The sequence below is a fragment of the Euleptes europaea genome, chromosome 1 (assembly GCF_029931775.1).
Source record: "Euleptes europaea isolate rEulEur1 chromosome 1, rEulEur1.hap1, whole genome shotgun sequence".
In the NCBI taxonomy this organism is placed as follows: domain Eukaryota; kingdom Metazoa; phylum Chordata; class Lepidosauria; order Squamata; family Sphaerodactylidae; genus Euleptes; species Euleptes europaea.
This window is the reverse complement of record NC_079312.1, coordinates 77,083,204-77,097,560: the sequence shown is the minus strand read 5'-3', so window position 1 is coordinate 77,097,560 and position 14,357 is coordinate 77,083,204. Positions and strand designations below refer to the sequence as shown.

At 42.2% G+C, this 14,357-nt stretch overlaps 1 protein-coding gene across 1 annotated transcript; it reads right to left on the bottom strand.

The window, feature by feature from the left end:
* Positions 1–6,431: 6,431 nt before the first annotated feature.
* On the bottom strand, positions 6,432–6,701 carry LOC130493242 (protein S100-A6-like). The gene has a single exon (XM_056866943.1). The coding sequence runs from the start codon at positions 6,699–6,701 to the stop codon at positions 6,432–6,434; it is 270 nt and encodes an 89-aa protein (XP_056722921.1).
* Between the last annotated feature and the right edge of the window lie 7,656 nt (positions 6,702–14,357).

The following is a 14,357-nucleotide window of genomic DNA, read 5'->3' as shown; positions in this document are numbered from 1 at the left end:
TGAAGCTAAAACTCTTGGCTCTCTCTCCTCTTTCTGAACCCAAATTAAAGCTGGTGTTGCTTCTAGCTGTCTCTCTGTTCTTTCCTCTAGTCTGCTGGTACCACATTCCAAAGGCAGGGGAGAGAGAGATTTTCAGGCCATTATAAGGACCATTAAAACTCTTTCGTTACATCCCTGATCATCCATCTAGTTGGTCTGGTAAATCCATACCGGTTTCGCACAGAGGTTAAGAAGGAAGCTGTTATCCAGCTTCTGTAAAAGATGTAAAGCCTTCCCTTTAAAGCATGCTTTCAATTTGTAAATGGATGATGTGATGTTTTATATTTGGTGCTATTTTACTGTTTTAAATATTGGTTTTTTTTTCTTAAATCACTGAATGGTTTTATAAATTATAACATTTTACTGGATTTTATTTTGCTTGATTGTGAGTACAGGAGAAGGGGATACAAATCTGCTAATACTTAAATGAAACAAAATAAATAAAAATAGTGACCATATTAAAACTTGCTAAAATGAAAGATCTTACAATTTTCAGCATTATCATTAGGTTGTTTATGCCACGGAAAACTGCCAATTCGCAGGATAAAAAGAATAAATTTCCAACACAGCTCCAAAGTGGTGTTTTATTTGACATAAAATGATCAGCAGGTAATTATTGGAAATTAAGCCCCCTCCAATTTTCTGAATACTACTGAGCTACAGAATCCCAAAGAAGGTCTTCATCTCAAGCCTCCATTCCCAGGTCCAATGTAATACAGTATTCTGCTTGTTCTTGAAATTTTAAGCTGGCATCCCAGAGAATTTTCTGCTTGAAGGGCTGTCCCACTGTATGCAGGAGCAGAGATTGCCCCCACCCCTGCAGGACTCACTTTAGTGACAGGCCTTTTATGCAGGGACGTTTCCCTGCGGTCACCCCAACCAACTGCTTCAGGGCTTCCTTTTGATTATGCATGCCTTTTCCGCCCATCAGAGGCTCTCCCCGTGCGTTTTGCCCGTGTTTTCCAGATGCTGTTTTAGCCAGAATCTGGAAAATGTGTGCAAAACACGTGGGGGAGAGCGAGGCGACCTCTGATGGACACATAAAGCATGCATAATCAAAAGGAAGCCCTAAAGCAGTCGGAGGGGGTGACTGTGAGGAAACATCCCTGCATAAAAGGTCACAGAGAAAAGTTGAAGATTTGATTTGGGACAGTTTAAGTGATAGTTTTTCTGAGTGCCTCCTTTTTTGGAAAGGGAGACAGAGCTGTGAACGATCAGAACCCCTACTGATGGCCACACAGACCCCACCGTCAATCTGCATCACATGAACCTGCTAACCCACCACATACCACTTTGCATGGGTTGTTCCCACTGTAAAGGTATTTGAGCGAATGACTGAACAGTTTGGTGCCCTGATACAGCTGCCACTTTCTCAACAGTGACGAGGGGCCCCTGCTACTTAACTGCTGTGCCTGTCGCCATGTTAGCGCTTCTTTGAGAGGAGCTGTTGGAGACAAGCTGTCAGAGGAAAGGTTTATTTCTGTTTGTTCTTACACATGGCGCTGCATCCGTTAGAAAGAAGCAGAGCTCCTATTACCTCTCTGTGTCAGGCACTGTCATTTTCAAAAGGCTTTAAGCTTCTGTTGGCATTTTTAAAGAGTATGAACAATAACAATGGTTAAAAAACAGCAAAGTTGCATGGAGGAGGAAACAGACTTACAAATGGCCACTGTTTTGGAGGAGTGGTGCAGCTGACTGTCAATCATGTTAATTGACAGGGTTTATGGGGTTTTTTTCTGTTTTGACTAACAAATTTAACCTGGCTCTTGTTTGGCTTCTTGCTTCTTGTTTGCAAGTTACATCAGGCCCACTTTCTGGTTTTTGCTATTTAACTCATCCTGTTCTGGGAAGTTTACATCTTTCCTGACCCCAAGGCAAGAGTGACATTTCAGGGTTCATTGGAAGGAGAGAAATTTTTTCACAGTAGGGGTCATTTGGAAATAGTAAAAAAAAAAAAAAAAAGGAAATATTTCAAAAAAAGCTACACCTTTTAAGAGCATGTATAGTGTTTCATAACATAGATATAGGTCCTCCCCTATGAACTGGTATGTCTTGTGAAAATAGTTTCAACAGCCTCTGCCCCATTAGTAAATGCACATAAAGATGTATTTACCTATCTAAAAATAACCTCGCTTATAGTTAAGACAAATTGCCGTAGCAAATCTTTTGAATGTACTTCTGAAAATTCGCATAAATCAGATGAAGCAGAGCACAGCCGCAAGCTTGCAAGTAATAATATGCAAGACAATTGTCATGTTTTGATGCAGCTGTAGACTTAACAGCTTAGTATTATTTTTGTCCTGAAACAGAATATCTCAATTTTTACAAGAACTTCCTTTTATTCACGTATACCTAACAAGCCAATCCTAGCCAGGTATTAAAAGCAGGATGGAGACAACAAGATATATATGTTCATCTCTACATTCATCTCTACATTCTGCATCAACGATGCATGGTATCTGCAGGCTATATCTGAAATCTAGCTCCATATGTTGCTAACAGACAGATTTCTCTAATTATGCTATTTAAAAAGCTATATAGATCATCCAATGTGAAAGAGTTTGACTAATACAAGGAAGTATCTCCAATTTATGCTAAGTGTTTTACGATAGGGCTGGTCTGTAAACTACTTTGGTAAGCAATTAAGTGGCACAATAGAGTCCTGCTGCATACCTGGTGTTTTTGTTGCTGGGCCAGCAGACAGGCTAGAAATGTGTGGCACCTGGGCTGTGCAAGGGAGGAGTGAGTTATTCTGTGCCCCTCAGCCCACATTTTGCCCCCAGCTCCGGCGTTACATTATGCTGCCTATAAAGTGTATGTATAAACAAAGCTCCCTTCGCTGCCTCCTGCCACGCCTACACAGTCATGGCACAGATTAAAACATCAATTATGTCTGCAGCCAATCATTATTTTCCTAGGCACTGCACAACACCCATAGCTCAGATGATAGGGTGTGTAATGGCAGTGGTATCCTTGGCCATGAGGATGCCATCATGTCCAGTTTAGGCCTAAGTTTCTGGTTTTCAAAGGTGGGTGTTGTTATGGGCTCCAATGCATTTGCTATGTTTTCAGCTCCTTGAAGTTGGGTCTTTTTGGGAATTTCTTTTCTCTGCTCAGAACATAGGATACAGGTAGGCCCATTACCCAAGCAGGACTGCTGTCATTTGTGGTGGAGATACTTCAAAGATAAAAACAAACTGACAGATGAGCTAAGACCATGAGAGAAATCACGGAGTACAATTTACCAGCAGAGCACCTACTGAGGACTTTGTTCCTTGTTATGTTGAAGAGACCATTCTGAAGAATGACATGACATAGAATTCACATGGACAGTGTACCTAGTGATTTTATTTTTTGGGTGGGGGGGATATTTTGAAAAATGACAAGAAAAATCTAAGCAGGTTTTGGGACATTGTAGTAATATCCCAGCTAATCTAGCAACATCTTTGAATGGAGGAATAAAAATGTTAAATTAGAAGAAAGGGAAGCTGGTTTGTTATCAATAGGAAGAGAAGTGATTGAACCCAACGGGCCTTCATTAGTATTCTTTAATGTTCAATTTAGTTGCACATTTTCCAGGTTACCCAGAAATGTCAACAAGGAAAGGATGTTTGAGGCTGTTCCAGCCACAAAGGCAAACTAGGCAACCACCATGGGGTGCCAAAATCCAGAGCCTTTTTTGCTCAACTGAATGTCCTGGAGAAAAAGAGCCATTGCTTACATCTTGCACAAAACTGCTGAGTAGTTCACCTGCTTTGCATTCCAGTGGACATGACTGTAACCCCTCCTGACCTTCACTGACTACTCAGAGCGTAGACGTGGTTGGAAAATGGGAGGAAGTAACAAGACAGATATTGTTAAAGAAAAACTACCCTGGCCATTTCTTGATCTATTAATGTACTATTACTATGATGCTCAGCAGACAATAAGACAATTGTTTATCGGTATGTTAACATTGTTACATAAGTACATTCCATGCTCTTCTCCCTTGTTTTTTCTTTTATTAGTTGTATCATTTCTGGTTTGTTTTAACTTTTAGTCATTTTAAACCATTTCGGAAAAACACAACAATGTATTTAAAATAGAAAAAATCCCCACAATTTTAATGCATCTAGAGCAGCAAAATCCTTAGGCCAGCCTTGCCAGCCTTGAGTTTTTATAAAACAAAACTGTAATGACTTTTTAAAAATTTGAACATTGTTATATGACTCAGGTGGTAGAATTATATGACTCAGGTGGTAGAATCTTTGAAGATTCAGATTTGCGACTCTTCCTTGCTGCAGAGCAATGCAAATACAATAATGAAATGCAAATAGGCAATGTGTCAACTGTGCACAACAGGAAATGTATAGACTGCAAAAGCCTGCAGCACAAAATAAATGGTCAGGGCACATAAACAGCTGATCCAGAATTGATAATAATATACTGTAATCTAAACACTTGCCATGTTTTTAATTTCCTTGAGATTGCATTCGAGCTGCCTGTGCTGCAGTTTATAACATTGTTAGAGCCAATGCTTGCTACGCAGGAGAGCTTATGAAATAAATAATGCTTGTCATAGCTTGGGTTTTTTAAATGTGCAGTTCATCAGTGTTCCAGTTTACACAGTACAAAGTGGAAACAAGAATAGAAGAGAAGAGAAACAACATCTCAATTTTTATTATTGCAAGCAATCCAAACCTGCCCATTGTCATATGATCAAAAACATCACTTTCCATTCTGGGATCTGCTTCAGATGACACTGTTCTAATCTTCTAGCATGACCTGCTTCATAACCCATATCACACATATTTTCCCAGTTGTGCTGTCTTGGAGACCATAAGCTGTGAATGTGATCTATAGCATTATTCCCTTTGAGTCTAAATATTTCATTCAGTAGTGAATGCACTTGTCCCCAGTAATTTGTTCCAATAGACAGATAAGTCATTGCTGTCAAAAACATTTATTTCAGGGCCGTTGGCCACGGGAGACTCAACCCCCCTGGTCTTTTCGGAGCTGGCCTAGAGTTCTGCATCTTGAGTTGCTGTGTTCTACTGGAGGAAAATACGATCTTCAAATGGCTCTTTGCTTGCCGCTAGGTAATATTTCCCAATTTGCTTCCCATTGACTCTTTACCTAGTGCAATACCTGACACTGATTTCTAGCTTTGTTAATACAAGGACCGGCCTCCACATTTTTCTTTTGCTCTCTGCCTTAGCAGGGACCTGTGTCTTTCATTTAGTGCTGGAGACAGATTTGATTAACTTCTGCCTTATACAGTCACAGAGGGAGAATGCCTGCAGCTTTTGGTGAAACTAGAGAACTTGCTTTGCACCAACTCCATCTGATGCAGTTAAATCTGCAGCACACTGCAGGTGACAAAGTGCAGACTGGAGGCCTTGCCCTGAAGAACCTATCCCCTCCCTTTTTGTTTGCTGCACTCACATTCCACCTGGTGAAGTGTTCTGTATAACTCATTGCCCTATTTGGGTTGCCTTAACGAAATCTCTTACACAGTGGCCTCTAGTCATCCCCAGTTAAGAAAATGTAATTGCCTGAAGTTGTGTTAAGAGAAGGCAGTGCTTTTAGCCCATTTCCCCCTCTTGCAGCAGTTCAGTGAGCTCCCTGAAATTTTGTTCCTGGAGGTCAGCAGACCCTCAAGAACAGCATACTGATGGTCTGCCATTGGAAAGAGGAATTGGTGGAAACTGCCACCCCTCTTAAGAAAACTAAAGGGTACTTCCCATGGTTCCTCACTCCCCTTATTTTCCATTTCCCTCTTTCATGCTTTCCTTGCCTAGGATTTCAACTGCCTCACTTGCCTAGAGTTTCAACTATTGAAATCAAAATCCTGGGCAGGAAGGGCCAAGAGTCTTCTGGCAGAGGGGGTAGGGTTGTCAGGTCCATCTTTACCACTGGTGGGAGGTTTTGGGGGCAGAGCCTGAGGAGGGTGGGGTTTGGGGAGGGGAGGGACTTCAATGCCATAGAGTCCAATTGCCAAAGCGGCCACTTTCTCCAGGTGAATTGATCTCTATCGGCTGGAGATCAGTTGGAATAGCAGGAGATCTCCAGTTAGTACCTGGAGGTTGGCAACCCTAAGATGGGGGCAGGTCCAGAGCTGGTCTGGAGGTGGAGACTGGGTGGAGCCTGGCTGGCTTTTACAGGTCCAGGTGAATAGCCAAGGCTATTTTTGATAACTGGAAAGTCCAACAGTTTTTTGTTGGCTCAGGACAGTGGGCTTTTCTGCATGGGTTTTTAAAATTGGTTCAGGTCTCATACTGCTTCGGTTTATCTCTTTATTTCTACACACTTTTTTTACAAAAATCAACTTTTATTAGACACAAAACTGCTTACAGAGGCACTTTCTGTTCATCAAGGCCATGCTGCCTTGATCCAGCTGGGCTCACCTATAATTATCCCTTCAATGCCTCATTGTAAATCATTGTCAGGGCACTGAGGAAGGTCACATATTCCTGGAAGTTCACCTCCTGATCTCCATTGCGATCTAGATCAGTTGTCAATCCTTGAATTTCCTCATTCCAGTGTGGCCCAATGGTCAACTCCTTCTGGATCAGTTCCTTCCATCCCTTCTTGTTCAGGGTGCTCTTGTCACATTTTTTACCTGAATAATGATGAAAAGGAGCAACCAGGAGAGTGATAGCTTGGTCTAGGGGGCGGGCCATCGTGACAGTTTAATAGGCCGTTTCCGCACCACATGCACTTACAGCATATTATCCTCGTGGTCGATCTCTGAGGTTTGGCTGTGTTCGCATTTCTGTTCGCATGTCACCCTTTTGGCCGTGGTATTCATTCCACTGGAGAACCTGTCCGGGGGAGCGTCACATCATTCGTGATGTTGCTCGGTGCTCCCCCCATTTCCCCTCCTTTTTTGGGGGTGCTTGTTTTGCATGCTGCGCTGTGATTGGCTGTCACCTGACTGGGCTACTTCTCCTTTGTTCAAAGCAACGTTTAAAGCAATCCTTGAAATGCCACCTCCCCTCCCCCTGAAAAAATCCATATTGGGAAGAAAGTTATGTTTTTATTTTGCACCCAGACTTCACCTGTTCCCAGTGGATCTTGCAAAGCTGGTGCGGGGATCACGGAGGCCACGAAACGCCACCGGAGGCTGGTACGGGGTCGGCGGGGCTCTCCGATACTGGCAGTAGCCGTGCGCTGCAAAACAGTTTCACATGGGCTGGGGAGAAAAGCCTATCATGCTCTCAAGAGAAGGGGAAAGAGGGAAGGGAGGCATTTAGTACAACAGTACAATGTCTCTTTGCTAGTTTTTAATATTGTTGATTGCAGTAGCAATAAAAAGCACAGAAATGGTTAGAGAGGAGAGGCTGTGGAATTTGGAAGGGGGAACGTACTATATTTGACCAGTCCTCACAATGCAATATATATTTAAAAAATTCTGCAATTAAAATTCGTTGCCACCGAGTAGTCTCTTAGTCCAAATGGCAGATGTAACTTGGATGTTATTTTTTTTTTTAATTTTTTTAACGTGATTTAAGACTCGGACTGTAAACTTTTGTCGGTAAGACCATTTTAGTCCATGTATCTTGTTTTATCTGGCCAAGGGCCGCAAATAAACTATCTATCTATGTATCTATGTATCTATCTGTCTGTCTTTCTATCTATCTAAAAAATCTGCCGAAGAGGTGCCCTACAAAAGATCAGACTGCCCCACCTGTCTTGTCCAATACTCCAGCGTTCCTTTGGTAGTCCAAGTGCATTTATTAAAAAAAACTTTTAAAGCACAGAAAATGGCTGCCGGGGGAAAGAGGAGGGGAGGGGAGATGGGTGCACAGCTGACAACAGGGGGTGGAGAAACATATAGTATTTTAAGCATGTCTGCTCCTCAGAGGGAAAACGTTCCTGAAATGGAGGAAGTGGAAACATCACACAATAAGTGGGCCTGGTAGCCTGGAGAAAATGAAGATCATAAACTGAGTGCTCAGACCATCAATCCATCACCCTTCCTTTTTCCCAAAGTGGCCAATCAGATAAAACAAAGCAGGGCATGTAGAAATCACTCGTCTTCAGGGTGAGGAGGGAGAAAGGGAGTGGTTTGACCACAACAGTTTAGTCATCAAACAGTGGGCTGGAGGTGGGTGGGAGCGGTCAGGACAAAACAAAACAAAACCCTGAAGCCCTGAATGACCTGCCTTTGACTAACATGAGGCATATCAGATGCTCATCAGCATATCTGCACAGTTTCCAGAGAGCTGGGAAATAGACTATAGATACCAGATAATTTGTGTGCCCAATCAAGATAGCACAAATGACAAAGAATGATTCGATTAAAAAGATTGAAAATAGCTCCAAATAAGAAGCACATCTGTTAGTGTTGTCACTCATTTACTGATAATTAATGAACAGTTAAAATGACAAATTGGGATTCATTTTAGATATAAATACGAGCTCATTCCATGATAAAAATAATTTCAAAAACTGCTAGGAAAATGATATCATTAATATCAACATGAAGGTCCTGAAATGTAAAATTAGGGCTGATTAATAATGTAAAACATGTGACCATTAACATAGAGAACCTGTCTCACAGTCCATTTAGACCATAATCCTGTTTCTGGTATTGGTCACCACATAACGTTTCTCAAGAACAGATAGGGTTGCCAACCTCCAGGTGGTGGCTGGAGATCTCCCACTATTACAACTGATCTCCAGGTGATAGAAATCAGTTCCCCTGGAGAAAATGGCTGCTTTGGCAATTGGACTCTATGGCATTGAAGTCCCTCCCCTCTCCAAACCTCACCCTCCTCAGGCTCCACCCCCAAAATCTCCCAACCCAGAGCTGACAACCCTAACAATGGACAAAGCCCCAGCACATGCCAGAACAGCCCCCCCCAAATATTCTGATATTATCTGAAACACTGTGGAGTTTCCAGAGACAACTTCAAAGTCTTATTCATATAGACGTGTTCCAACTGGGGGTTAAAAAGTGAGTTCAAATGAAAATAATATACAGTCCTTGTTTGCTTTGAATTGATTTTGACTGCTGGAATCTAGGGTTAGATGCTTGTAGCACTGCCTTTTACAGAATGCCATGCTGGCATACCAAAGGGGGGGGGGTAGTGGTTTCAAATCACAGCCTGAATGTCTGTGATGCTTTGGTTCTGGTGGGTGTGCTGATGACTTACTCCTAAGGGCCTCTTTACATGCAAAACCATTTGCCTTGGTAAAAGAATCCTCAAGGTAATTCAATTGCCAATTAGTTTTTATTATTGAGGGGTAGATAGGAGAAGATGAAATGATACAAGAGAATAAGCAATGCTTGAAAAGATCATTTGACTTTCCCCCTCTTCAGTGATAATTGATCCTGCAAAACCAGACCAAACCAAACCAAGATAAAGCAGGGCGCTCTCTTTGGTAGGTGAAAATTACGCTTTCCTAAAACACACTGGATTGTGAATGAGGGCCATTTATTTATTTATTTATTATGTATTTATTTATCACATGTCTGTCTTGTCATTCCTACAAGCTATTCAAGGTTTTGTACATGGGGTCATCCCATTTTATTTTCACAACACTGTGAAGTAGGTTAGTGAAAGAAATAATGGGTTGGATCCAGACTAATTTGGCAATTCCTACCAATTTCCTCTCCCCACTGCAGACTTCCCTCATGTCCTTCTGGGTCCCCTGACCCACAGGAGCAGAATTCTCTGGAGATCTGTGGGTTGCAGGGAGAAGAGGAGGCAGGAAAATTCTGCTCTTCTGATAGAAAATGTAGTCTGGATCCAACCTCATGTTTGAATTCCAGGCACTCAGTTATCTTCATAACTGAGAGAGGGGATTTGAATAGGGTTGCCAGGTCCCTCTTTGCCATTGGCGGGAGGCTTTTTGGGCGGAGCCTGAGGAGGGAGGGGTTTGGCGAGGGGAGGGACTTCAATGCCATAGAGTCCAATTGCCAAAGCAGCCATTTCCTCCAGGTGAACTGATCTCTATCATCTGGAGATCAGTTATAATAGCAAGAGATCTCCAGCTAGTACCTGGAGGTTGGAAACCCTAGATTTGAACCAAGGTACTTCCCAGTCCAGCATGCTAACCACTGCACCCTATTGATTTTATATATATATATATATATATATATATATATATAAAATATATATATTGCACGCAATGCCATTAAAAAGCCCTTTCCTATAGAACTGCTTCCTGCAGCTGCCATAGTATCTAAAATATCCTTAATCCCTCTACTGGCCCATAAACATGCACTGAGGTGGAAACTGCATTGGTGTGCTAATGCTGCTTGCATATAGGTCAGTGCAAATGGTAAGCATCTTTAAACATTACAACAGCTGAATGGATTATCGCCACGGATAAATGTTTAATGGTAGCACAGCAGATGGGTGTGTCAGTGACCTCTGGCCCACAGCAGAGGAGCAGGGCTGCCCTCAGGCAGGGGTTCAAATGCCCTCCCATCTTTAAGAAACAACAACAAAACAGCCAGTAGTAGGCTCTAAACAGGACTTTGTGAAGGAGCCATATAATTTAGTGATAGCACAGGCATCACATGCACATACTGTTTCAGGTTCGGTCCCAGCATCTGCAGTTTTTTTAAAATAGGGCAGTTAAAATGATCCGTGACCTATGCTATTAAGGCATGGCCATCAACTGCATTTTAATTCTGCCTCTTACCCCAAGGAGCTCCAGATGGTGCATATGACTTCCTTTCCTCCACCGTGATCCTTAAAACAACTGTGAGAAAGGTTAGCCTAAGACAGAAGGGCACTTTCGCACTTGCAAAATAATGCACTTTCAATCTACTTTCAATCCACTTTAACGAGTGTTTGCAAGTGGATTTTGCCATTTCACACAGTAAAATCCAGCTTCAAAGTGCATTGAAAGTGCATTATTAGGCATTGTGTGAAGACTGACTGAAAGTCACTTGAATCCCAAGCAGAGTTATACCCTTCTAAGTCCATTGAAATGAATGGAGTTAGATTGAAAGCTGTAACTCTTCTTAGGATTGCACTGTCAGTAACCTTCCTGGGGCAGAGTAGGGCTGAAACTCCTTTTTGAGTAGAAGTGGAGTTTTTTTTAAAGGTTAACAACATCCAAAAATCCTTTTACTGTTAGCTCATCATGCCTCTTCAGTGCCCTCTTGGCTTGATGCAGCTATTCTCCCTAGAAATAAAAGAGTCTTTCTAAAAAGTCTTGGTGCAATATTATGAAACCTAAATATACATCAAAAATGGCACTGGCTTTTCCTTCCGATTCCAACAAAGGGTTACTGCAGTAAAGAGAACAGAAGTGGTGTTTGATGTTTGGAATATGTTAGAATAACTCACATCACACATGCCTAGGGAGTGTGGCACTGTGAGGCACAATGTAAACCCTGAGTATCTTATACAGAGGTTCCCATGACACATTGATGCACAGAGGTTTATTTAATATGAATACTTTTATTTACTTTACATCTCAGAGGCTTGTTAGGGGCAATGTGTGAGTTTTTGTTTTAAATAGTCGATGAGTCCTCTTCTCTCTACATTTTTTTAGGAGGAGAAAAAAATCACCTTGGCAACCAGCCATATCTACCTCTTCACTTCCCTATTGAAGTTTCTGAGGAAAGGTCTGGCAATTCATTTCATTTTTTTCATGCCCTTTCTTTACTGTGAAGGCTCTGATACTTTTCCAATGGCAAAAAATGAAATATTCACTTTCTGACTCAGATCACTTCGATTCTACTCTCTTTATTTTGGCCATGATTTTGTAAAAAATGAAGTCCCATTGTGATGGAGAGGGGGGCTTAGAAACAGGAATTGCCATATTGGATCTGCTAGCCCCACTGTGCTTTCTTGGGAACCATCTCAAGGTGGGACAAGACAATTGAGAGGCTGCTGCTGAAAACATTTGTCTTGTTAAACATAAAGCATGCAGTAACACTTTTGGGTTGGGAGTTCTCCCACAGTAACATAATTTTCTTAGCCGCTACTTGCAAGGGCAGGGAATCCAGAAATGTGATGATCCCATGTCATACATTTTGTTTTTCTAGGCCAGAGGTGTTGAACACAATTGTTACGAAGGCTGGATATGACATAAATGTCATTTGTTAGGGTCGGGCCATGCCTCCCTAGCCCGGATCGAGGGTAAGGGTGTGTGTAGCTGCCTTGGCTGGCTCGTGGGCCAGATAAAAGCTCTCAAGGGGCCTGATCCGGCCCACGGGCCTTATGTCTGACCTTGTTATAGGCTTTGCTGGAGAAAAGAGGAGGAGCTGGCATGGTGAGGCTGCTTTTGGCAGCAACTCTGTATTCTCCGTATTGATTAGTTCCTCCTTTAGACTTTGGGAGATGTGGCAAAAGCTGCAGAGTGTGCAAATGTAGGACCTAAAATAGCTTCTAATAGCACTAATAATCTGAGACTGGATCTAGCCTGAAAATGTGGGTTGATATCATTTAGAATTGCATACAAATTTTTACAGCTCTTCATATTGTCATCTCTACAACTAATTCTAAAGTCTTGGTCCCGTGTGGACAGCGGAAGCTCTGCAACAAAGCCCAATAGGAAGGGGATAAAATGTTCTGTATATAGGGAGGTAACTTCCACCAATATGCAGAAAAAATAAATATTTCTAATTACCTTCCGGCCTGCTTAGTGCACCGCTGGGCTGAGGCACTTGGCCTTGGCTGTCCTGTTAGGGTTGCCAACCTCCAGGTACTGCAACGGAGTCTTTCCATACAAAAGTAGCAAAATATCTTATTGGTGCTTACACATAAATGACAACAACAGAACAGAGTGAAAAACACTTGAAAATATATACAATATATTTAACTGTATATACAATATATACAGTACAAGGTACAATGATCCCAAAAGAGGTGCTTTTTGGGAAACGATGGGGATCATCTTTTGGGATCATTGTACCTTGTATAGGACTCAATGAAGAGAATAGAACCAATCATTGTGTTGCAAAGAGACTGCACTAAAATTTGTACTGTATATATTGTATATATTTTCAAGTGTTTTTCACTCTGTTCTGTTATTGTCATTTATGTGTAAGCACTAATAAGATTTTTTTGCTACTTTTGTATGGAAAGACTCCATTGCAGTTTTCTCTAACCATTTGGTATTAGCACGGAGGTGCCTCATCATTTCGGATTGTAACCTCCAGGTACTAGCTGGGGATCACCTGCTATTACAACTGATCTCCAGCCGATAGAGATCAGTTCACCTGGAGAAAATGGCCGCTTTGGCAATTGGACTCTATGGCATTGAAGTCCCCCCCTCCCCAAACCCCACCCTCCTCAGGCTCTGCCCCAAAAACCTCCCGCTGGTGGCCAAGAGGGACCTTGCAACCCTATGTCTTGTTGAGCCATTGTTGGTGATAACAAGGGCTGCCACATTGACAGCTGACCTCTACTGAGGCTTGTCTGGTTAACCAGATGTGGACAGCTGTGGTACATGCCCTGGTAACATCTAGCTAAGATTATTATAATGTGCTCTATGGAAGGATACCTTTCAAAAGTGTCCTGACACCCTTATGTTATATCCAAGGTTTCAGGCGGGCATAGCATCACACAATGCGTTTCCTCCCCTGGATCTTTCTCCCAGTGGTCTGGCGAGCAAGTGCGAGAGGGTGGGCCCACCAGCTGGAACCCTTCTACCAGAAGTGGGCAACTGGTATCTCCAGGGATATTCATCACTGTCTCCACTAGCTAGTGAAAATTTTTTGTGTTTCATTTGATGTTCCCTCAGTGACCCCTCGGTCCTGCCACATGTTATAATTACTGATTTACGGGCTTTAATTGTGTATTTTACTTTTGGCTTTAATTGTTTTTATGAATTGTTTTTATGGTATGATTTTATAATGTTTTGTTTAACTGTTAGCCTCCTTGGTGGCATTGACCAGGCAGAAAGTTGACAAACAAATTTGTAGATAATAATAATTAAAAAAGTGAGGGATGAGCCCAGATTTTAAGAGTGACAGGGACACATAAATGGAGGAAGCTGGGCCTCCAGGGCTCTTGCAACTCACTTCTCAGCAGCCCCTTCGCCTTCTAGGCACGTCTCTGTTAGTTGGGCTCACTTACAGTACTGAAGCTCAACAGGGAGTGTGGTGGTGGACTGCAGGGAGGTTAAGCCCTGGGAGTCCCGTTTTCCTGCATGCCTCTTTTGTTTTTAAACTTGGTCTGCCACATGCCCCTGGAGAATATTTGCCTTAAACAAAGAGCACATGTCACATGTACGATGTGTCCTACATGGAGGCCATTCAACACCCTTTTATTGCTTTGTTATTATTCTGGTAGCGTTTACATTTTAAAAAAAATGATTACCTTGATGAGATCAGGTTGCTCAAAACAGCTCACAGTCCTCAAAAT

Bases quoted from the DNA above. Each gene is read 5' to 3' on its own strand.
- LOC130493242 (XM_056866943.1), bottom strand. From the start codon at position 6,701: ATGGCCCGCCCCCTAGACCAAGCTATCACTCTCCTGGTTGCTCCTTTT.